Source organism: Marmota flaviventris, chromosome 12, assembly GCF_047511675.1.
Source record: "Marmota flaviventris isolate mMarFla1 chromosome 12, mMarFla1.hap1, whole genome shotgun sequence".
Taxonomy (NCBI): Eukaryota; Metazoa; Chordata; class Mammalia; order Rodentia; family Sciuridae; genus Marmota; species Marmota flaviventris.
In genome coordinates this window covers 97,217,514-97,242,161 of record NC_092509.1, presented here as the reverse complement: position 1 = coordinate 97,242,161, position 24,648 = coordinate 97,217,514, and the positions used below count along the sequence as shown (strand labels likewise).

Genomic DNA, 24,648 nt, shown 5'->3' with positions numbered 1-24,648 from the left:
TAAAAAAAAAAAAAAAAACTTAAGTGGGTGTGTGTGTAAATGTTAGCTACCAGGAAAATGCACTTGAAGCATATGCACACAATGAACTGGAACACAGCAAATGAACATAAACAACCAACCCAAAAGAAGACACACTACTCTAAGTATTTCAAGGAAAGTTTAATTAATCAGTGGTGATAGAAATCAGAGTAACAGTCATTTCAGGGTTATATAGGAGGTATAGATTTTGACAGAAAGTACTGAAGGGAATAAGTCTCCTAGTGGTTCAGGAAATGTTCTTATTTGACATAGGAATTGTATGTGTGTGTGTGTGTGTGTGTGTGTAATACACTGAGCATTTTACTTACTTGTGTACTATGTACTTCACTGAATTTATTTTATATGTTGATAATTTTGAATAATGAAGGAAGAATACTTCATGTACAATATTATACCATGTAGCTTTAAAATATTTACAGGCCCATAAGTAGAAGAAACAAAGATGAGAATAAAATACGCTCAAATTTTACAGTGGAGAGGTTAAGAGCTTGAGCTGTGGAGTCAAATGATCCATTCAAATCTAGGCTTCACCACTTCCTAGCTCTATGACTACTCTAAATGCCTGCTTCTTCATCAGTAAGATGCACACAATAACAAGTATGCTACGGGACTGAAGGGATGACAAAAGAATGTACATAAATCCAGGCACTCTGGCACACGCCTATAATCCCAGTGGCTCTGGAGGCTGAGGCAGGAGAACTGCGAGTTCAAAGTCAGCCTCAGTAAAAGCGAGGTGCTCAACAACTCAGTGAGACCCTGTCTCTAAATAAAATACAAAATAGGGCTGGGGATGTGGCTTAGTGGTCAAGTGCCCCAGAGTTCAATCCCTGGTAACCCCCCCACCCTGCTGCCAAAAGTACATAAAATGCTTAGCACACAGTAAATATGAACCATAGCAGATACAAAATGTTGTTTGCATTATCCTCCTCTCTCCCCTTCTACACACACACCAGGTAGTGGGATTACAGGTGGTTTTATTTACTGCCTTGTACTTCTCTCGTGTTTTTGAAATCTTTTATAAATATACTGACAGCCAGAGTAAGATATTCTCTGAGAGGGCCTGTGGCCCCGTGCTATTTTATAAGCCTTAGCTTATGTAATTTATAAATCATAAAATTCCTTAAACATTTCCACCCCACTCAAACAAACATTTTTCTTTGACCTGTGTAACGCCCAGCACACTGCATAGACACCCACACCACAGGTGCTCCCGCTCTTCCCACCCCAGTTATGGCCTTAATGCTACTTTACAACAAAGTTGAGGAAATCTACCAATAAATCTCCAGCATCCAAATTCTTTTTAACATGCTTTGGGTGTGCATGTGGGCTTCAGCTACATCCCAGTCCCAAGTGTGGGAAATCCCTAATTTCCAGAGTTAAACTACAAATCAATACCAAGCAGAGGAAGAGGCACAACCTCTATAATAATGCCAGATAACAAATGAAATCTATAAAAGCTCTTTCTTAGAAATAAAATAAAATTACAGGTTCCAATTCCATCAGAGTCACAGAACACACAATAAAAGAACATATGAGAGATACTGAAGAGTAAAAATGACAGGAAAACATAGGGAAGACTTTGACATATCTCTAATTACTACTTCATTTCAAACTAATGGTAAAAATTATTCTTCAGCTAGTTGATAACATCAGCCCGCCTATGCTGGGTTAGTACCAAGATCTGCAGCCAAGCAAACAGTTCTAATAAAATTGATTTTCCTTTTTGGCAACCAATAGGCCAGTCAATGATAATGTTGTTTAAGAAAGATTGAGTCATGAGGGAGATGAACCTTTCTTTCCATTTATTACATTTGTATTGTCTATATTTGAAAAGCGTTTTTCAGGAACAAAACCAAAGAAGAAATTACAAGGAGAAAGCTACTCTGAGAGCTAATCTCCAGAAGCCCTGTGACTTGAAGCATGTTATCAACTCAAACTGACAAAGCCCAAAGCATTCCCATTAACCCAAGTTAGACAGTCCAGATTATGACTGTCACTAACAAAGGAAAACCAAGCCTGCAAAAACATAAAATGGTCATATAAGTGTAAAGGGGCAAAGAAAACACAGTGCCCACACACTGTCCTACCTACCCATCCTAAAAACCCATATGGAACTTTTCCTCTGCATTAAAGCTGGTGTTCGGGGAAGAGTGTTCTATAAAGCCATGGACAGAAGGCAGTTTGTATTATAGTGTCCAAACAGAATACAAGAAATTGGCAAGGCAAAAACCTCGGGCAGTGTCTAACAAGAGGACCTTTTCATCTACAATATTCTCAAACAATTTAAGTCAAATAAAAGGTATGAATACACCAACAGGTTTTGTTTTTGCTTTTTGCTTGTTTTAACTTAGTAGTAATGGTGGTTCAGGAAAGCAGAGGTGGTAAGATGACTTCAAAAGTTTGCACAGAAAAATAATGAAGCAAAAATACTGGGAAAGATTCTGAATGAGTAGTGAAGAAATCTGCCCCGCCAGATATTAAAACATTATGGAGCTATTATCCTTAAAGGACTATGGCACAAATACATGAAGAGAAAAACAGAGAAATGAAGAACAAGGCCAGAAACAGCCTGAAATACATGGAGGAACTGAGACTATGATAAAGATGACACATCAAATCAACAGAGGAAAAAATATTGATTTATTCAATGAACATTATTGAAGCAGTAGCTAGTTTTATGAACGAAAATGAAGTTGACATTATCTGGACAAAAATACATACCAAGATACAAAATAATTCTAGATGGATCAAAGAAACCATGAAATGATGAAAGTACTAGAAGAAAAGATGGGTAAAAGTTTTAACGTATCACAAAGAAAGTACTCATTTCTTTAATATATAAAAGGTTCCTGAAAATTAATAAAAAGAAACATCAATCTGAAAATAAACTAGGCAAAAGATACAGATGGTTCACAAAAATAAACTATAAACAAATATAAGAAGATACTTGTTTTCATAATAAAAGAAATACAAATTTAAAATGTTACATTTTTTGTCATGCAGCAAACAAGCAGAGAATGAAAAGTATTATGACAAACCTATTCTAATAAGAATGAAGAAATAAGAATTCTCTGAAAGCATAAATGGTATTAGTTAACTAAATTATGATAATCTGTAATAAAAGCATATTATACAGCCTTTAAAAAGAATAAGGCAGCACTATATGTACCAAATACAGAACAATCTGCAGGATAAACTGTTGAATAAACAAAGCAAGTTATAAAATAGAATGTAGTCTGCTATCACTATATGCTTGTATGTATAACAAATAAATCTAATCATAGGTACTACCTCTGGAGAAGAGAACTGGGTGTCTGGGAAACTATGTTGTAAGGAAAAATTTTTTAAATTACAATCTTTTGTTGTACTTTTTGAATTTTTCCCCCTGTGAACATAATACTTATTTTTTTAAAATTAGTGACCTATATATATTTCAAAGCAAGGTTATGCTTTGCCCTTATAAGGCTATGGTTTGCGCTTATGACTCAAAGCTAGGGAACTGGCCCATGAAGAAGGCATAGAAGTCTAGGTATTTCTTCTAATAAAACAACAAGGAAATCTCAATGGTTCTTGTAGATGCTTAGGTTCTTTCTGGTTCTCTTATTCTAATTTTCTAACACTTTGTCAATATCTTTATTAGCTGATATTACTTTATTCAGTATTTAATTACTAAACACTTGCTAACTCTCAGAAAAAGAAAATTAAACAAGAGAATATTTGTAAATTTGCATTTTAAAAAGCCCCTCTAGATGAAATGTGGGGAACATATTGTAGGACAGGATATAGTTCAGAGGTGCTGAAATAATCGAAAACGACTGAACTGGTGTACCATCAGTGGTAAAACAGAGAAAAGGGTGGAGACGAAGGTTACTTAGGGGGCAGAACCAAAAGGATCTAAACCAGGGCAAACATGAGAGAAGAAGTCAAGGATGACTCCTGGGAAACTGGCTGGATACAGTGAGTCAAGAGGGGCAGCAACCGGTGAGTGAGACAGGGAAGGCTCAGGGTTCAACACGAGTCTGAAGTGTCTAAGGGACATCAAAGAAGACGTGCGTCTGGCTGAGATTTGGGTTGGTGATAAACATGTCTTCTATTTCCTCTGTGAAATTGGAGATATTCTGAAAATAAGACAAACTGGAAGACTTGCCAAACTTAACGACAGACAGTGTGATGTGTGGTGACCTCAGGGTTGTGTGAATTTGTTTCCTAGCTTTGTCCAGTACCAGGTGTAGATGTGAAGAAGACCAGCAGTGCATTAATCAGAATTAAGAGTTCTGCTAAGTGACTAAGACAACTAAAAAATGGAATGGGATTAACAGCAGGAAAACTGTGGGTCAAACTGAACTGATACGGGAGAAGGGGGATACTATGGTTTGGAAGTGGTTTTCCCCAAGGGTTGATGGGGAAGCTTGGTCCCCAATGTGGGGATGTTAAGAGGTGAGGCAATCTTTAAGAGGTGAAACCTAGTGGGAAATAATTAGGTTACTGAGATCGCTGCCCTCAGAAGGAATGGACATTGTTCTTGTGGGACCCTGGTTAGTTCTGTTGAGAGAACTGTTATAAAGGAGTGACCTTGACCACTGAATCACTCTCTAGCTTCCTGTCTTGCCATGTGACTCCTGCCTCACACATGCTCCTGCCATGATGCCATCCACAATGATGTGAGGCAGCCAAGGGCTCCCTCAACAGAGCTGGTTCCATGCTCTCTGGACTTTTCAGCTTTCAAAAATGTAAGCTAAATAAACCTCTCTCTCTCTCTCTTTAAATATGCCTTAGGTATTTTGTCATAGCAAGGGAAAAAGGACTAATACTACATCAGTCAAGGGACGGGACAAATCCATAAGGTCAAATAAGAGATTCATATTGGAATAAACTGAAGGAATAGTTAGAACTGAAAATTTCAGAACTAGTAAGATCCAGGTAGGCAAATGAGGCCTGGGAGACTAGAGTGGAATGGATATATATGACAATGAATACTGAGCAAAGCGTTTCATATCCAACATACTAAACTAAAAAGCAAACTTTTGGAATAAAACAAGGTTGCCCTTTTTCTTCCAGTTTTACTCAACCTAGTACTGGCAGGTCTATCCAGAGCAATTAGGCAGAAAAACAAGACAAAAGGAATCCAGATCAGTCACTGGGATTGCTAATACCAAAGACACAAAAAATAAGTGTTTACAGGATGTGGAAAAGTTGAAACACTAATATATTGTTGGGAACGGAAAATGGTGCAGTAGCTGTGGGGAGCAGTATACAATCCCCCAAACAACTAAGCATAGAATCACTATAGGATCTAGCAATTCCACTTTTGTGCATAAACTCAAAAACAGTGAAAGCAAGGACTCGAACTGACATTTGTACACCCATGTTCACAGCAGCATTATTTACATTAGTAAACCAAATGTCCACTGATAGATATTTCAGTAAACAAAATATGATAAATACATCCAATAAAACATTATTCAACTTTAAGGGAAGAAAATTCTAAAACATGGTACAATGATGAACCTTGAAGATGTTAAGTAAAATATGCCAGTCAAAATGGGGCAAATATCATCTAAGAGTCACTTATACAAGGTACCCATAGAGGTCCACATTCACAGAGCTACAAAGTAGAATGGTGGCTGCTGGGGGCTGAGGGAAAAGGGCCTGGGGAGTTTGTATTGAGAGATTCATTTGGGGAAGAAGAAAAAGTTCTAAAAATGAATGATGGTGATGTCTACACACAATGTGAATGTACTTTATTGAATGTATACTTAAAAATGATTAAAATGGTAAATCTTATGTATATTTTGTTATAATAAGAAAAAAAGGAAAACATGGAGTAAATCTTAACAATCTTGAATGTAGTGATGATTTCTAAGGTATGACAACATAAACTCAAGACAAAAAGCTGGTAAATTAGATTCTATCAAAATTAAAAACGTGTATATTCATGGAGACTATCAAGAAAATGAAGAGAAAATCTGTAGAAAATATCTGTAAGTCATATATCAGACAAGAATCTAATATCTAAGAGTATATCAAGAATGCCTAAAACTCATCAACAAAAAGACAAATGAGTCACTTTAAAAATGGGCAGAAGATTGGAATATACATTTATCCCAAAAAATATACAAATGGTCAACAAGTACATGAAAACCACTCAAACACCATTTGTCATCAAGGAAAGGAAATTCAAAATCATACCATGATGAGATACAACTTCATGTCCACTTGGGTGGCTATTTAAGAGGAAAATAACAAGTCTCGGTGAGGATATAGTGAACTTGGAAGCCACACACATTGGTGGTGGGAATGTAAAATGGTGCAGCTCCTACAGAAAACACTTTGAAGGTTCTTCAAAAAGTTAAACATCAAATTAACTTATGACACAATTAACAGAGTAAATACCAAAAGAACTGAGCACAGTTGCTACAACAAACAAAATACAGGACTGTTTAAAGCAGCACTATTCACAATTGTGAAAACGTGGAAATGAACTAATAGTCCTCCTCCAATTGATAATAAGATAAACAAAATGTGTGATATCCATACAATTCAGTCATAAAAAGGAATGATGTATTGTTACCTGCTACAACATGTACACAACTTGAAAATGTCATGCTAAGTGAGAGATCCAGACAGGATATTTCATGACCACCTAGTTCAAGATTCCATCTATATGAAATAACTAGAATAGGCAAAACCATAGAAAAAAAAAAGCAGATTAGTGTTGCCAAGGTCTGGGACCTGGGGAAAACAGGAAGGCTTAGGCACCGGGACTCCTTCTGCAGGGAGGGTGATGTTATGGAACTGAACAGTAGTGACCCTGTAACACTGTGAAACATAGGAAGTGCCACCAAATTGCATGATTTAAAGTGGTTAATCTCCAAAATTTTGTTGTGAATTTCATTTCAATTTTAAAAGAAAGGCCCTTCTTTATCACTCTTACCTGACAATTAATGTCAGCTTTACATTGTAGCAAGACTGTGACTAATTCCTTATGTCCTCGATCACATGCCCAATGGAGTAGAGCTCTGCCCTAAAAACACAGAAAAAGACAAATCAATTAATCCAGTTTTGGGGTTATGTAAAAGACATAACAGTTTAAGAAAGATAAAGAAGTTTGTAAGCTATAGGTTAATTATTTAAGAATGACTGATGTAAAAATGCACTATGGCAAAAATGGAATCCCAATGATTTTTTTCAACCTAATCAGTTTCCTCATCTATAGAATGGAAATAAGAATAACAACAACAATGATTGTATCAATAATATTGTTGAATGAATTAAATGCAAGAAAATGCTTTGTAAATTTTCAAGTTTTTAAAATTAATGTAATATAGTTTTCTTAAATTATTATGTTCACCACTTCTGGTGAAAGAAATCTGATGAATAAAAAAAAAAATGAGTACTTAAACCTAGGTAGAAATTATAATCTAAATCTACCATATGTAAATTTCCTTCAGTTTATTCCTTAAAAGTAAGATTAACCATTGCCCCTTAATTAATACTCTGAAATATCTGAAAAATACTAGTATAGTTTACTAGTGTCTATCATCAACAGTTGACTGAGAAAGGCAATTTAAAACAGAGTAAATAAATAAGTATAAAGTTCTAAGTATGACATATTAATTTTAACCCATAGAATCACAGTTTCTGTTAATGTGTTATTTCTATATTCGATCAGAAAATCTTACTCTACATGAGGAAAGAAGCCTACTAGGCTCAAAGAATAAACAGAACTCTTAGAGCTCAGGGCTTTCTGAAGAAATGAGTGATGTATGGCTTAACAAACTACTTTTGAGGGTGGTGATGATGTACTCATCTATACAGAATGGACTGTTTTTCCACATTGAGATCCCTATTTCATGTCATTGTAGAAAAGATTTAAATAGATATATGCTGGGATGAGGATGGCTTTAAAGCAAAAATTACCTTGAGAATGCTTTTGTAAACCTGCCTACACTCTTTCTCTCATTCAATCACCCTTCATGCACCTATTAGTTCGACTAATTAAACCAGGACCTAGTCTTGAAAAAAAAAACAACTTCTTCCTTACAAATGGGCCTTTTTAAAAATTTTATTTTCTTGGTCTGCATTTATTTACCAGTAAAAAACTGTTGTCCATTAGGCTAAAAGGGAAGTTAGTAAAAAAAAAATTGAAAATATGAAAAAGGAAAAAAAAAAGGGCAAACCATTCACAATTTGTTATAGTAGCAAAAGATTTTTTTTTTTTTTTAAGAAAACAATTCCAAAAGTGCAGTTAAAAAAAAAAAAAAAAAAAAAACATTGGTGAGTGCTAGAGCAACATTTCCTATGTGAAATTTTCTACAGTTCTAATGTGTACTGACCGGTTGTTATTAGGGAACTAATTTAAAATTCTACACGAGGCTGGATATTTTAATAGACTCTGAACAAAAACCACTGTACAAAATATTCTACAGTTCAATGTAAATGTTACACAGCTTTCGCATTAAAAGAATTGGATAAAATTTCAAAGTCTTATCATTTTTAGTTCTAATCTTAAGTGTACATATTATGGCTACCAAGTTAAACTATTAACAAGAATTACTACATAATTAAGATGGTATGTAATACACTTACATAGGATATGTACCAGAACTACTTAATAGTTGCATAAGAAAATACTATTAATATGTCTAGTACTTTTACCACAAGAAGTACATATAATTTTTACTTCCCAATCAGGTTCTTAATTTTTCTTTAAGTTTGACCCAAAAGGCTTACATCAACTAATGCTAAAATATAAATCCTTAGCTGTTTGAATGGGAAAGAAGACAAGCAACACATTTTACTGTTAATGGGAGTTATATTTTAAATTTGCCATATGTGGTGCCAAAAATTTACTTTAGGGAAACACCTATGACTGGACCTCAGCAGTGATTTTCACTTTGGATGTACTTTCCAGAAGGGTGACACATGTACGGCAATGTTTTAAGAAGGATGAGGTGCTCTCAGACATCTATACCATGCTTTTTAACACGTATTTTGACCTATAATGTAATTAATTTTTGTAACACATTATTTTAATGGTACGCTAATTAACCTTGAATTAGAATGAATTCTCTGACAATGACTTTCTGTACAGTGCTGAAGATATCTACATTACGGCCATCTAAGATTAATATTTTTACAGTATTAAAAAGCTCAAAAAAAAAGATCGAAAACAAAAGTAAAATTAAACATGCTTGTAAATAAAAATAAATCATGCTTTGAAATTTTTACCACCATGATGCTCTACATTTAAATGAATAAAGATCAGCAAAACAAAGTTGTCCACACTCTTTATTTCTTTAAATTATAAAATTCCTGAAAAATATGCTCTAATTTAATATTATTGTTCAAGTAATAAAATAAGAAGTGATTTACAGAGCTGCTATCCTCGTAATTAATTATGGCAAACTCAGGAAATATATACTTGTGGTAACTTTCTCTCTGTTAACCACAAGCACACCTAGACCAATACAATGTAATTATTAAATTATTTTGGGTACAAGATTCTATCATCACTCCTCCAGGAGGAAAACCTGTACACATTAAAGTTATATTTGCTTTAAGACTTCATCTACATTTTGAAATATTTTACCTAATTATACATAATTGTTTCACCTTTTTCTATGTGTAATATAATCTCTTACACATTTTTCAAAGTAAATATATTTTTACTACTATCCCAACATATTTCTTTGTTTCTAGATTTTAAAACTCTTGTGAAAAAAATATCCCAGAAGTATTTAGAAGATGGTGGTCTGTCAGGCCACCAAAAGACAACAGGTACTATTAGGAGAGCTCTGGATAAATTCTGGAATTCAAATACAGTAAAATCTGGGATGGGAATGGGGGAGAGTTCTCATCTATTAACGAATGGTGTTAATACTGTCCTACTTCAGACAGATGAATGACTTTAAAGTGCTTTGAAAGTGCAGAATGGCAAGTAACCTATTAAGTGGTATTACTTTCAAGCCTTCTGGAAAATACAGAGTGGGTCTTAATATTTTAAATGCTTCTTTGATATCCTTAATTACTTGTCCTTCAACCATGCAAAATTTTTTAAATTGGATTTTTCTCCTGGAAATTGCAAAATTAAATGAAAAGAGATTCTATTATAAAATGAGTTTTCATGTTCCTATGGTATTTTGAGATCAGATGGAAAGCATAAATACCATATATGCAATAGATAAAAACATGGAAAAGGTGGCATATTTAAATTTCTGAGAACAGACATATGATAGGATACCTAATTAGCAAATTAAATAGTGCCATCAGATTTATCTGAAAATTTCTCTGAAAAAATTATGGGTTTCCATTTACGTTTGTAGTAAAGACTGACTTCACCACCAATAACCTATAATGTCTGTGTCTTCTTTATCCTACCTTCTCTTCTATTCTTTGCTTCTGCTGCTGGTATAACAGCTGGCACTGAGAAATCCTCCACCTGCAACAACCAGAAACTACAAATACCTCCTATTTCCAGGTCCCTCTCCACAGTGAAGTGCCAGTGTTTGTATAAAAAATTAGGAGGAAAATCAGGAAAAAGCATAACATCTCAAGATATACCTAGCATAGAAGTCAGTGACTCTTTGTGGAATAGTTTATCTATCAGCATTAAAAAAGAAAACTAGGGGATAGAGGTAAAATTCAGTGGTTGAGATCTTGGATTTGATCCCCAGCACTGTATGCTGGGATAAACAAACAAACAAACAACTATGTGATTTCTTACACTGGTGATGTAGAATAAGGAGAAATGGTGATCCTAAACTGTCAGGGAAATTGTTGTTTTTAAAAACTACTTTTGAAAATTCCTTCACAAGAATTTACTAAGCTATGTAAAGGAATAAGCAAGAAAGATATTATGTTGTCCTGTTTAAAACTGTAATAACAGCAATAATAATAAGTGGCAGTGAAAAAAGCCATATTCCATTGTAATGGATAAATAAGTTGGGGTCTATTCATACACTGGAACATTACTTTGCAATAAAAAGGAAGTCAGTACTGGTCTTTAACAATATGGATGAATCTCAAAATCATTAATGCTGAATGAAAGAAGCCTTACACAGAAGAACACATATGTATCATTCCATTTTCAGAAAGAGCTATAAGTAAAATTAATCTATGCTAACAGTGATTTCCTTTTTGGAATTAGAAGAAAGGCTAAGAAGACACATGAGTGGACTTTATTGGGTTACAGCCAAGTTCTAGATCTTGACAGGTGTTTTAGTTACATAGGATATGCATTTGTCAAAATTCATTGAGTGTGCATTTCAAATTTGAAGATTTCATTGTAAATAATTTTAGAGAGAAAAATGAACTAATCCTGAATTCTAGTTAATTATATGCATGCTGAAGCACGTCTGTGCACTCTAAAGTGCATCAAAAAATAAGATGGATTGATGGATGCATAAGTTATCAATAAAGCCAGCATAGTGAAATATTAGTGGCAGAATCTAGGTGGTAGGAATACAGATGTTCAATGGAAAACGTATGTTTACATGTTTTTATAATGAATTATTGGAGGAAACAGAACAAAAATTTGTATATCCATTATTTACATAGACTTACTACTCATAAAAGCCAAAAGGTGAAAGCACATTAAGTATCTACTGATGGATATTTGAATAAACAAAATGTGGCAAACACATAAAGTAGACTATTAAGTTTTTTAAAAAATTATTTTAGTTGTAGATGGACACAATATCGGAATTTATTTATTTTTTATGTAGTGATGAGGATCGAACCCAGAGCATCACACGTGCAAGGCAAGCGCTCTACTGCTGAGTTACAGCCCCAGCCCGACTATTCAGTTTTAAAAGGAAAAAAAAATTGGACACATGCTACAACATGGATACAGCTTGAAAACATTAAGGGCAATAAACCAGTCAACAAAGAACAAATACTGTATGATTCCATTTAGATAAGGCTTATAGAATAGTCAAATTCACAGAAATAGAAAGTTCAGTGATGGCTTCCACAGGCTGGGGGAAGAGAAAATGGAGAGTTAGTATTTAATGTGTACAGAGTTTCAACTGGGAAGATGAAAACATTCTGGAGCTGGATGATGGCAATGGCTGTACGGGAACAGCCTCAATGTCACAGACAGGGATACTTACAAATGATTAAAATGGTAGATTTTGACACATACATTTTACTACAATTAAGAAAACAAAAAATAAGTCACCAAAGCTCATGAAATTTAAACTACATTCACTATGTTTTGATTTTGTTCTAAATACAAGTTTCTGATGTAAAGTCTGACCATAAGCTTGATTTTTAAATGTTGTCGTCTGCATCAATGCAAAAGAGCATAGACAGTTTGTAGTGTGGTTTTCAATCACTAGTGCAAATAAACACATTTCCTTCAAATTAACATTTTAGTTATAATGCAAAATAACATATACTCTAATATAGAAAGTTTCTTGAGGATAGTTTTTTCCTTCCTTTTACATGTCTTAAATAAAAGCAGAAATTTAGCCTCAGCATACTGTCCCTGACTTTTAAATCTTTTGTTTCTCTGTAACTGAATATTGTGAGTTTCATGAGAGTTTGTAGTAGTTTCTCAAGTCCAAATGGGTAAATTATATTTTCTAAAGCATGAAGGAAAAGGAAAGAGAGTCAAAAGAAAGGTGACCTCCTTCAAAATATTTAAAAGAATCAACAAACATATGGAAAATAGCTAAAGATAACAAGTATGCCTTCAAAAGGATAGAAATGAAAGAACTTAACTACAGAAGCAGCTCAGTCAGGAAAGGTGGTGCACTGGGGAGGCTGAGGCAGGAGGACTCCAAGTTTGAGCCCAGCCTCTGCAGCTTGGTGAAATTCTGTCTCAAAAATGAGCCAGGCACAGTGGTGCACACCTGTAATCCCAGTGGCTTGGGAGGCTGAGACAGGAGGATCTTGATTTCAAAGCCAGCCTCAGTGATGGTGAGGCACTAAGCAACTCAGTGAGGCCCTGTCTCTAAATAAAATACAAAATAGGGCTGGGGATGTGGCTCAGTGGTTGAGTGTCCCTGAGGTCAATCCCTGTTACCCCCCCCAAAAAAATAATTTAAAAAGGACTGGGTTTGAGACTTGGTGGTAGAGTACACCTGGGTTCCATTACCACACACACACAAAAATAAAAATAAAAAATAAATAAAATAAATAGAAAAGAAAGAAAGGAAAAAAAGCTAGCTCAATCAAAAGGGTGCATTCGAATTTATAAAAAAAAAAAACAATGAACTGTGAATACTTTTGTGGGGGGCACCTTATGACAGATAGCTGCACCAGAATAATGTCATCTGTTTTGCTAAAATAATACACTGTTACATTTGTCCTAAAACAACTTAAAATTACCATAAATGTTTAAAATACTATTTAAATATCATCAATAAGCATATATTTCGTTCTCATATATGATACTGATCTGAAAAATAATGTGTATGACAAGAATTATACAGACATAATTTATGCTTGATGTTTGATAAGAAATATTCTATTCATATCTTAAATATACTTTGAAAATTGCTTCTATAATCCTTTCTCCTTTTAAATAATATTTTTTTGAAGAACTGTAAATACTTGGCATGTGTGAAGAGCTTAATAATATGGCTTAATGTTAAAAATGGAACCAGGATTTTAAAAAATAAATAAGCTTTAAGATCTTCTTTTGCCCATTTCATATTTTCTACCTCAATATCTCTTGATATCCTCTATCTCAATTTCCAAGCATTTTGCAAATGGTTAAAAACATAATAAAAGTTGTAATGTAAATAAAAAGTTAGTACTTATAATACCACTTGGACCCTGAAACATCTGATATATTAATAACTTCCCAAATAGAGAGTGTAACTGTGAAACTTCACCGCCTTATGCAAAATATACAACATCTTATTTATTATATCAGTTGGAAACATGTAAAATTCTCAAATTTCTAATTTGAAATACATGTCTTGAGCTGAGGATGTACCTTAGAGGTACAGTGCTTCCTGGATTCAATCTATAATGTGGCAAAAGAAAAAAAACCATAGCCTTTACTATATTCATAGCAATTTAAACTCATATGAATAAAAGGTATATATGAGAAACTAATACATAATAATTTTATTATGAAATACAAGACATTTTATTTAAAAGGCAGTTCACATATATTTGTTCATAAGCTATAATAGACCCAAATACTTGCATTTCAGGTAACACAATAATTTATAAATTACAAGTTTATTGTAATAATTTAATAATTTATTGTGCTTATTTCAATCTATGGGAATGCATTCTTATCATTTTATAACTACAAATAAATTTCTTTGTGTGCTCACAGAAAACTTCAAAAGCATTAAATGTAACTTTTAGTCATGAAAGGGCAAGAGTAAAATTTGTTGAATCTGCTGGATAAATATTTTATATAAAAACATATCAATTCAAAGAATCCTAGGCCATCAGGAGGGAAATATCTCAAGTTGAAACATCAGATAAATACATAGAACTGCATGTCCTTTCAAAACTGAAATTGTCTTATGACTAATAACAAGAAAATGTCTTTCTACTGATAAGGGACTAAAAATATTTGGCTAGACACTTCATTCTGAGGTCACATACATTGAGTCCATCACCAAGGTTTACCAAATTATTTCATCTGTTAGACCTTTAAATGTCACAAAGCAGCACTATTTATTTAGGATGTTAAGTTTGAGTCTAATTTTAAGCTCCCATCTCTCTTATGTTCTTAAATTAATTCATACAAATCCCTGATTAATAATAAAAGGACTTGCCATCAGTATTCAAAGCTCAGCCCGAGCTGTCATGGCTGAGAGGACAGAAATCTGCTTGGAGCAATGAGAGAACCCAACTGAATTCTTGGCGTCTCAGTCTATGAATGTGTAAGCACTTCATCTGTTCATGGGAACACAATGCTCTGGCAGGCTGGGGTAAAGGTGGCTGCATGGGCAACAAACTGGAAGAGATGGGAAGCAGTACTACATCAAAGTAGTCAATGGCATATATTTTCCAAGTTTTCCTGTTATTTTCACAAAAGGACTGTTAATGTGAGCTATTTGTGTTCTAGACACTTATTTCATTACGATCACTGCCATCCATCCAACAATCTTTGCAGAGGTCACATGTGGAGTTGACTTTTAATATTATTTTATAAAAAAAGTTTTTGCAAATCAGAGCATAAAATAAAACAGGTCAAATGAAAATGGATTATCCTTCTTTTTTGTAAATCCAGTGGTGAGAAGAATACTCTCTCGGACCAGATTTTCACTTGGCAGGTATAGGTGTTTGAGAAGGTAAATGTACATCTCTGAATGGCAGTATGGCAGTACCCGTCTGCAAAATGAGCATAATATCTATCTTAGAGGATTATTGTGAGCATGACACAGTAATAAGTAAAAGTGTTCTGTAAACTGTTATATACACTTTATAAAGTATTATACAATACACACATGATATGTACTAATAAAAAAACTGACCTGGAAAGTTAAGTGGTTTCTTTTATTTATTTCTTCATTATATCCTTTTCTTTTTTTGGTACTGGGGATTGAGCCCAGGAGCAATTAACTACTAAGCCACATCCTCAGCCCTTTTTTTATATTTTATCTAGAGACAGGGTCTCACTAAGTTGCTGAGGCTGGCTTTGAACTCATGATCCTCCTGTCTCAGCCTCCTGAGCCGATGGGATTACAGGTGTGCACTACTGTGCCCGGCTCTTCATTATATTCTTCACTCATATTAGGAATTTCAAAGAAGCTAAATTTATTGCATGCTTACTATGTGTCTGTCAAGTACCTTATATATTAACTTATTGATTCTCAGAACAATCCTGAGTCAAGTACAATTATTTCCATTTTACACATTTAGGAAACTGAGACACAAAGTAAACTTGACAAAGGTCACATAGCCAGAAAGTGACACTGCTAGGACTTGGATCCATACAGTCTAGCACTTCACTGTTAAACTATTCATTCTTTTCAACATTCATTAATTCAACAAATTAATAAGCATGGAATGTGAATAGATGTGATACATGTCACTTCTAAGCCAAAGTTTTAAGTGCATTTGTGGGATCTGGCTCTGTCTGCCTCAGTCCCTGTCCCAGAGTGAGTATTCATTAAGGTTATAGCTCAGACTGAGAAGACACATGAAAGCAAGATGAACTGAGCCCAAACCAGACTACCAGAATCCAGTAAAGCCTCAACTGATCCCAAACCCTTTTGAAATACTGATAAACAAAGCAGAATTAAAGTAAGAGTATATCAGAGTATATGAAATGTTGTCGCTCATCTAATAAGATGGCGACATGGGTGAAATAAATATTTGTTGGTGTAAGCCACTGAAAATTGAGGGCTGTTTATTGCTGCAGCAAATGCAAACTGATATACATGTACAGTCCACAGCTTAGCAATGAATAAAATTTACACAGTCACAATAACATGAATTCAATACAGATGCAATCAGAAAGCTGAAATTAAAAGTTGTGATACAACTTTTTTAAGAGGTCAGAGAAAAAATAGAGGGAAAGATGATTAAAAAACTTAATCCAAAAATAAAATAGAAAGAAATTGATAATGTCTAAAGTGGAAAAATCAAGTGACAAAAGCATATTATTTAGAATTATACATGCAAATTTCAAGATAAACCACTACGAGAATTGAAACCTTTTGCCTTAAGGAAGCTAGAATCACAGAGCTTTTTTTGTTATAAGACTAATAGTACTATTTATTTTTAAAAAACTATCTATATGTATTAATTTTGTAAAAATCTTAAAGCACAAGCATTAAAATAAAAATAATAAAATCAAGAAAAGCAATGATATTAGGTTTATTTTTTTTTAAGGCAAAAAACACCACCCTTCACCCCCCACATGCACACAAAGCAAATTCTAATTGGAATCAGAAGACCTGAAATTATTTTTTCACAATTTGACCTCTGCTTTTCTCTGGCCATCTCTCATGCCTTTTTATTATATAGTGGAGAACAAATAGTATTATTGTTCCCCCTTTACTCTAGTATTATAATTTTACATTTTCAATTACAAATGCCCTTGACAATATATTATAGTAAATATGTTGCCTAAAAATGAGGTATTATTAAGGGCTAACCTATAGAGGGAGTTCTTAACCATAATAGGCTGGTTCTTTGTATATGTGACAGATTATCTACGATCACTGCATGTCCTCTTCCTAACAAGTACCACCTTTTTAAGCTCAATATATGAATAGCTTTATTCATAAAATAAATTAAGAATATATTCTGAAAATAAGTTAGCATAGAGTTCCTTTAACTAGTGGGTCAGCATTTGAAGAATTGGATTTATCAAAATTCTGACACAGATTACCAGAAATATATTTACTGAGCAAAGAACAATATATCCATTTGTGGTAAAATGAAAGAAGATGTTCTAGCTATTTATAAACAGCTCTCATTTATAAATGAGAGTGCTATCATCTATAGATTTTACTTACCATGCTAAAAGTATCTCCTTTTATCTTAAACAAACAGAAGTTATTTATGACAAGTTTCAGCTATGTGGATAGAAATATGTTGGCTATAGACACAGAAAGTATCTTAACTGGGTGACATCAACTCATTTAGGTATTCTGATAAGCTCTTAACAATAATGTACTTTTGAGCTGTAGTTCAAAGGCCCATCATTTAGAAAAAGGCATTGGGGCAAAACAAGAAAGCAAAAGAAAAAATTAAACTAGTGTGTTTTATAACCTTACAAGGCTATAGCATCCATTCATCAGAAACCAAAAGAGGGTGTTTTCATACCTCTTCATCTTTCGTATTCACATCCATGTTTTTCAATTTGATGGCTTTGGTTATATGGTCAATGTTGTTTTCCCTGCAGTAATCAAATATGTTTTTGTCTTCTTCCCTAATTAGAGTTAAAAAAAAAAAAAAAAAAAAAAGCTATTTGTCCTCTGGATAATATATAAAAGTTACATATTTTTAACATAACCTGTTTCCTACTAACATACACATTAATAAAATCTGTTTTTATAAAACATTTTTAAAAAAGAAAAATTTATAATAGATATGATATGCCCAACCCCCCATTCCAAAAAACTAAAGTTCTTAGCAGCTATAATTATGGGGAAAACTTCATCTGCTTTATCACATTACACTGGTATATCTACACAATGTCTTGAAGTATATTTTCTCAGAGCCCTTTCCCCAGTTACTCTTACAATGGAGAGGCACACGTTTCCTCTAACTACAGATTTTCAATTATAGCACTGCAATAAGATGGCAGATTTTGGTCCCTAATTTACTGCTGTGTGAACCAAACTTCAGGACATAACTCACAACGTGCCTTGCAGGATGACAAAATACTGATTGTTATCATGTTTTAATAAGAAAGTAATTTTCTTAAAGATAACTAGACAAAAGGAGGTATTACAAAATTCAGAAATCCTTTGTAAGAGTAGAATTAAAGACTGGGAAGCATACTCTGCACAAGGCACTATTCTTAGTATACTGCATGTGTTAATTCACTCCATCTTTAACTCAAAAGGAGGCAAGGAGTGGTTACATGTCCTTCCAAACGGCACCACATTTATCAATAGTAAAATGAACTAAAACTCTGCTCTTGACTTGTCATGATTGCTGCATTCTACTCCAGAATCTAAAAGAGAAGTTCTTAATATGAGGTCCGTGAACTCTCTAAAATAGTATACAGAATTATCTTTGCATGGGCATTTTTCTGGGTTTTGGGTAGTGAGAGAATAGCTTCATTCAGATTTCCAAAAGAATCAGCAGTAATTCCTTAGAGGATCAGAAATTTGGAATATTACAACAAAACTGTCTCATATGTGGTCTGAATTTAATGAATAGATATAAAAGAATGCATTTTGAGCTCCAAAAATTATTTATGTTTTATAAGTTGAAAGGCCATAACATCCATTCATCAGATATCAAAACATCTAGTCATAGGAGTCCTCTATCTTAAAGTCCATTTAAACAACTTTTGTGGTATAAAAAGTTATATTATGTCATAGGTGATTATCATAAAACACATTATGTTGGCATCAATCATTTAAACACTTTCTTAAGCATCTGGATATTTTATTGAGCACTTACTACATACAAGGCACTAGATAAGATTCCGTTGATAACAGATACAAAGCTAAGCAAGAAAGTTTGCTTTTTTCACAAATAAGCTATAATTGGGATAATAAAATCTATACACTATTAACATAAATTAGAACTAGGGATGGGGCTGGGACTCAGCAGTAGCGCACTTGCCTGGCATGTGTGAGGCACTGGGTTCGATTCTCAGCACCACAAATAAATAAATAAACAAATAAATAAATGGATAAAATAAAGGTCTATCAACAACTAAAAAAAAAATTAAAAAAAATAAAGTAGAACATAGTCTTAAACAGGACTATAAAAGAACAAAAGAGAAACAACCCACTTCAAGCTGAAGAAAATGAGAAAAAGGAGGAAGCCATACTCAATTTGAAAATGTCTTGTTTTGCAGAAGTGAAAATGCACTTCTAGATCATTTACTCTGTAAAGAAAATATGGAAGACTGAACTCAACACTCCAGAAAGGAAGTCTGATTTTTAAAATCAGGGCTTCATATAATACCAAATCAGCTAAATTATCAACAAAAACACTATTTATGGGGCTGAGGTTGTGGCTCAGCGGTAGAGCACTTGCCTAGCATATGTGAGGCCCTGAGTTCGATCTTCAGCACCACATAAAAATAATAAGCAAAATAAAGATATTGTGTCCATCTAAAACTAAAAAAAAAATATTTAAAAAACACTATTTATATAAAAAAAGCACATTTAGAGTTCCAACTTGGGAATAATAGGGACCTTCCTCTGGAAACTGGTCCCAATCCAATATCAGAGACCCCTCTAATTCAAAAGACATCAACCTCAAGCATGAGAGAAGGGACAGTGTTATTTTAAGTCATTACAAATAAATACTACCCACCAATTGTTTAATCTGAAAATATGGGGAATTGGTGGTGACACACAAAGGAAAGCAGGAGGATCCTAAGGATGTGGGCTACCCATACAGTAACATGCAAGGACTCTTCAGAGATGAGAGGATCTTCTGAGTGGTCCCTCCTTCTGATTCTAACTTTCAGTACATGTAATCTATGCTATGAGTACTAAAGGAGTAAACACAGTACAGCCTAAAATTTTATTTTGCTTCACATATTTTCAATATATTTCTTAGATACATCATCTGTATCAATTATTTTGTCTTTGTATTTGAATATTTTGGAGGACAAGGGGCACTTGTCTATTTAAATGCCTGTTTACAGTATGTAGTTTATTATCACTGATTATGGCAGTATAAAATACCTCAGGGTAGGGTGCATATGTAAATTAAATATAAAAAAGAGAAGTTTAATAAAATCACCACAAACGTGCTACAAAATTGAGTGTTTAATATAAAAAAATTAGAGGATACTCTTAGCCTTAATTGTTAAACATATGTTTTCATTTCCAAACCAAATTTTTGACTATTTTATTTGCCAGCAACCAAGCTGTCTTTATACAATGTCACCACCTAGTGGCCCAAATGGAGAAATATCTGGAGCAAAAGCTTTCCACACATCCTTTCTTGCCCCCAACAAAATCACACACATTGTACAAATTGAGTTCTTTCTCCCACTACATTTCCTTGTTGGAGCTCAAAACCATCTTTCAAGGCAGTAGTCTCCTCTATAGCCATACTTATCTTAAATAATATATCCAAATTAATCCAAGCATTATGAAGTATTGTAGAGCCACAATAAAAATGTCAATGCCCTTCTACTCTTCTCACTATTTCTCTCTTATGATTCCTACTAAGTTATTTTGATTCCTCTCTGTTGAATATGTTCTCTAGGATGAGTGTGAGTTATGTTGGTAATACCACTTGCCTTAGGGATACCCCATTTTTTTCCTAGCACAGGATAAAATGTCTTTCTTTATATTACTCCAAAGTATTTAAAATTGACAAAAATACATTTATATACCTTAAGGGAAAAAAATCACTGGTTTTCTTTTAAATTCTTTTGAAATATAAGAATAGACATGAACAAAAGGTGTGGGTATTAGGTATGGCTATTTTCCACCCCATCATAGAAGGTCCAGATCCCTGTCCATTCCTAAAGATGTTATCTGTGCCATTTTCTACATAGACTTATTTTCCTATCATAGACTGTTTCTCAAGGCAAGCCACATACAGTTCATTTAACTACTATTACGTAAAATTAAAAAGCACATTTATGGGAATAGTTCAGAAATACCAAATTGAAATTAGATACAAAACAGTATTTAAGTAAATCGATATTGGATGAGCATTTACTGATGCATGGAAACCTAAAGAAAATATCCACAAAAATATACTCAATATCTTCAAAAAATACAAATTAATTCATTAATTCCTCAAAGTAAGGGCTCTAGGGTAAAGACTTTTAAAGGGAAATGCAGGCATGGATTTAAGTGAAGCAGTTTCTAGCTCCTCAACTTCTCAATGAATGAATTTTTTTCCCTAAGCAGATCTACCTTAAACAGTTCCTGTAGTAAATATTTCATCACCACTCTCCTTTTCCACATTCTTACTACTCCAACACTCTCTTCTTGGTTTACAAAAGTAAGGTATACACCTCATTATTATGTAGTGTCCCAAGATAGAAAACGCTCCAGGGTACTAAATCAAGTGACACTTTTGGTAAAATCTGGTGTTAGAAGGCCTTCTATAACTGAGTTGATGAAGGAAGAGATGAAATAAAACAAAAAACAGACTTGATACTGAATTCTGATCGTTCCATTAAAAAAATGATTCAGGTTTGGGTGTACTTCAGTGGCTCAGCGCTTGCCTGGAATGTATGAGGCCCTGAGTTTGATCCCCAGCACCTGGGCGGCCAAAAAAAAGGTCTGTTTAAACTTTTTCAAAGTCCCATCATCTTATTAATAGTCATCTTTTACTTATATTTGATGACATAACAACAAACTTATAAACAAAACTTACATACATTTAATAATACGTAACATATCAACTGTACAGAAATAGTAATTCTAGAATTATAAAATCAAATAAAAAATAAATGCTTAAAACTTTTAGATCACAGGAAAATTAATCTTTGAAAATTCAATTTACATACATATTTTTGTAAATAATTATGACAATGTCACAAGACTATGCAGAAATATATTACTTCAAAATGAAAATTATCTAGAAATGAAAAAATGAGATATAAAATTTCTGTTGAAGAACTCAAGTCAACTTTTTCATCAAGATCAGAATCAATTTTTATTTGAGTTAACTGAAGACTCACTCAATTGGAGGAAATAATAAAGAGATCCTGTGTACTCTTTGCCCCATTTTCCTTAATAATAACATGTTTAAAAATGGATTATCCTTATATTATCTAGATTCCATTAGAGTGATGTGTTTATTTAAAAATTGCATTATCTATAAAATGCCAGAAATTACATCCTTTGCAATCATTTACTGTTGAATGAAAAATTTTAGATGTTATCTTTAAAACTCTTAGGTCTCCTTCCATTTCCATGCAATTTCCCTTCTCTCTCCCTTTCCCTCCCACCTCTCATCCCTGTTTAATGTTAATCTTTTTCTCATGCTCTTCCTCTCTGCTCTGTTCTTAGTTGCTCTCCTTATATCAAAGAAGACATTTGGCATTTGTTTTTTAGGGATTGGCTAGCTTCACTTAGCATAATCTGCTCTAATGCCATCCATTTCCCTGCAAAGGCCATGATTTTGTCATTTTTTAGTGCTGAGTAATACTCTATTGTGTACAAATGCCACATTTTTATAATCCATTCATCTATTGAAGGTCATCTAGTTTGGTTCCACAGTCTAGCTATTGTGAATTGTGCTGCTATGAACATCGATGTAGCAGTATCCCTATAGTACGCTCTTTTAAGGTCTTCAGGGAATAGTCCGAGAAGGGCAATAGCTGGGTCAAATGGTGGTTCCATTCCCAGCTTTCCCAGGAATCTCCATACTGCTTTACAAATTGGCCACACCAATTTGCAGTCCCACCAACAATGTACAAGTGTACCCTTTTCCCCACATCCTCGCCAGCACTTGTTGTTGTTTGACTTCATAATGGCTGCCAATCTTACTGGAGTGAGATGGTATCTTAGGGTGGTTTTGATTTGCATTTCTCTGACTGCTAGAGATGGTGAGCATTTTTTCATGTACTTGTTGATTGATTGTATGTCCTCCTCTGTGAAGTGTCTGTTCAGGTCCTTGGCCCATTTGTTGATTGGATTATTTGTTTTCTTATTGTTTAATTTTTTGAGTTCTTTGTATACTCTGGATATTAGGGCTCTATCTGAAGTGTGAGGAGTAAAGATTTGTTCTCAGGATGTAGGCTCCCTATTTACCTCTCTTATTGTTTCTCTTGCTGAGAAAAAACTTTTTAGTTTGAGTAAGTCCCATTTGTTGATTCTTGTTTTTAACTCTTGTGCTATGGGTGTCCTATTAAGGAATTTGGAGCCCGACCCCACAATATGTAGATCGGAGCCAACTTTTTCTTCTATCAGACGCAGAGTCTCTGATTTGATATCAAGCTCCTTGATCCATTTTGAGCTAACTTTTGTGCATGGTGAGAGAAGGGGATTCAGTTTCATTTTGTTGCATATGGATTTCCAGTTTTCCCAGCACCATTTGTTGAAGATGCTATCCTTCCTCCAATGCATGCTTTTAGCCCCTTTATCAAATATAAGATAGTTGTAATTTTGTGGATGGAAATGGAAGGAGACACTCATTGTTATACAAAATTATATATAAGAGGATGTGAGGGGAAAGGGGAAAACAAAACAAAACAAAACAAGGGAGAGAAATGAATTACAGTAGATGGGGTAGAGAGAGAAGATGGGAGGGGAGGGGAGGGGGGATAGTAGAGAATAGGAAAGGTAGCAGAATACAATAGTCACTAGTATGGCATTATGTAAAACAGTGGATGTGTAACCCATGTGGTACTGCAATCTGTATACGGGGTAAAAATAGGAGTTCATAACCCACTTGAATCAAATGTATGAAATATGATATGTCAAGAGCTTTATAATGTTTTGAACAACCAATAATAAAAAAAATTAAAAAATAAAATCTCAGATAAGTGGAAAAACAAACAAACAAACAAACCTCTTAGGAACTACAAAGAGATTTTTTGAATGTCACTGTCTCTACCCAAAATTTTACAGAGTAGAGGCCAAAAGCAAGTAGAAGGCTACTCCAAAAGGATGCTTAGAAAATCATACATAGATAAGGAGTTGATATTTAAAATATATAAAGAACTCAAAAAACTCAAGAGCAAGAAAACAAATAAACCAATTTAAAAATGGCAAAGGATCTGAACATTTCTCAAAAAAAGGAGATGAATAGCCAACGGACACATGAAAAATGCTCAAAATCTCTATTCCTCACAATGAAATATCACTTCATACCTGTCAGATGGATTACTATCAAAAAGATGAATGAAAACAAGTGCTGGTGAGGAGGTAGAGACAAGGGAACCCTCTGCTAAAAGGACTTTACAGAGATGGGTTACATTCTTTTTTTTTTTTTTTTTTTAAAGAAAGAGAGAGAGAGAGAATTTTTTCTATTTTTTTTTTTTTTCAGTTTTCGGTGGACACAACATCTTTA

At 33.8% G+C, this 24,648-nt stretch overlaps 1 protein-coding gene across 2 annotated transcripts in view; it reads right to left on the bottom strand.

Annotated features, from left to right (window-relative positions):
• The window catches only part of Acbd6 (acyl-CoA binding domain containing 6), a 153,023-nt gene that overhangs the window by 66,861 nt on the left and 61,514 nt on the right, over positions 1-24,648 (bottom strand). For both annotated transcript variants that reach the window (XM_027935061.2, XM_027935062.2), the window contains exons 5-6: positions 17,794-17,899; positions 6,974-7,063 (exon numbers count right to left, since the gene is read on the bottom strand). In XM_027935061.2, the coding sequence (XP_027790862.1) occupies positions 6,974-7,063; positions 17,794-17,899 (196 nt within the window). The remainder of the gene's footprint in view (positions 1-6,973; positions 7,064-17,793; positions 17,900-24,648) is intronic.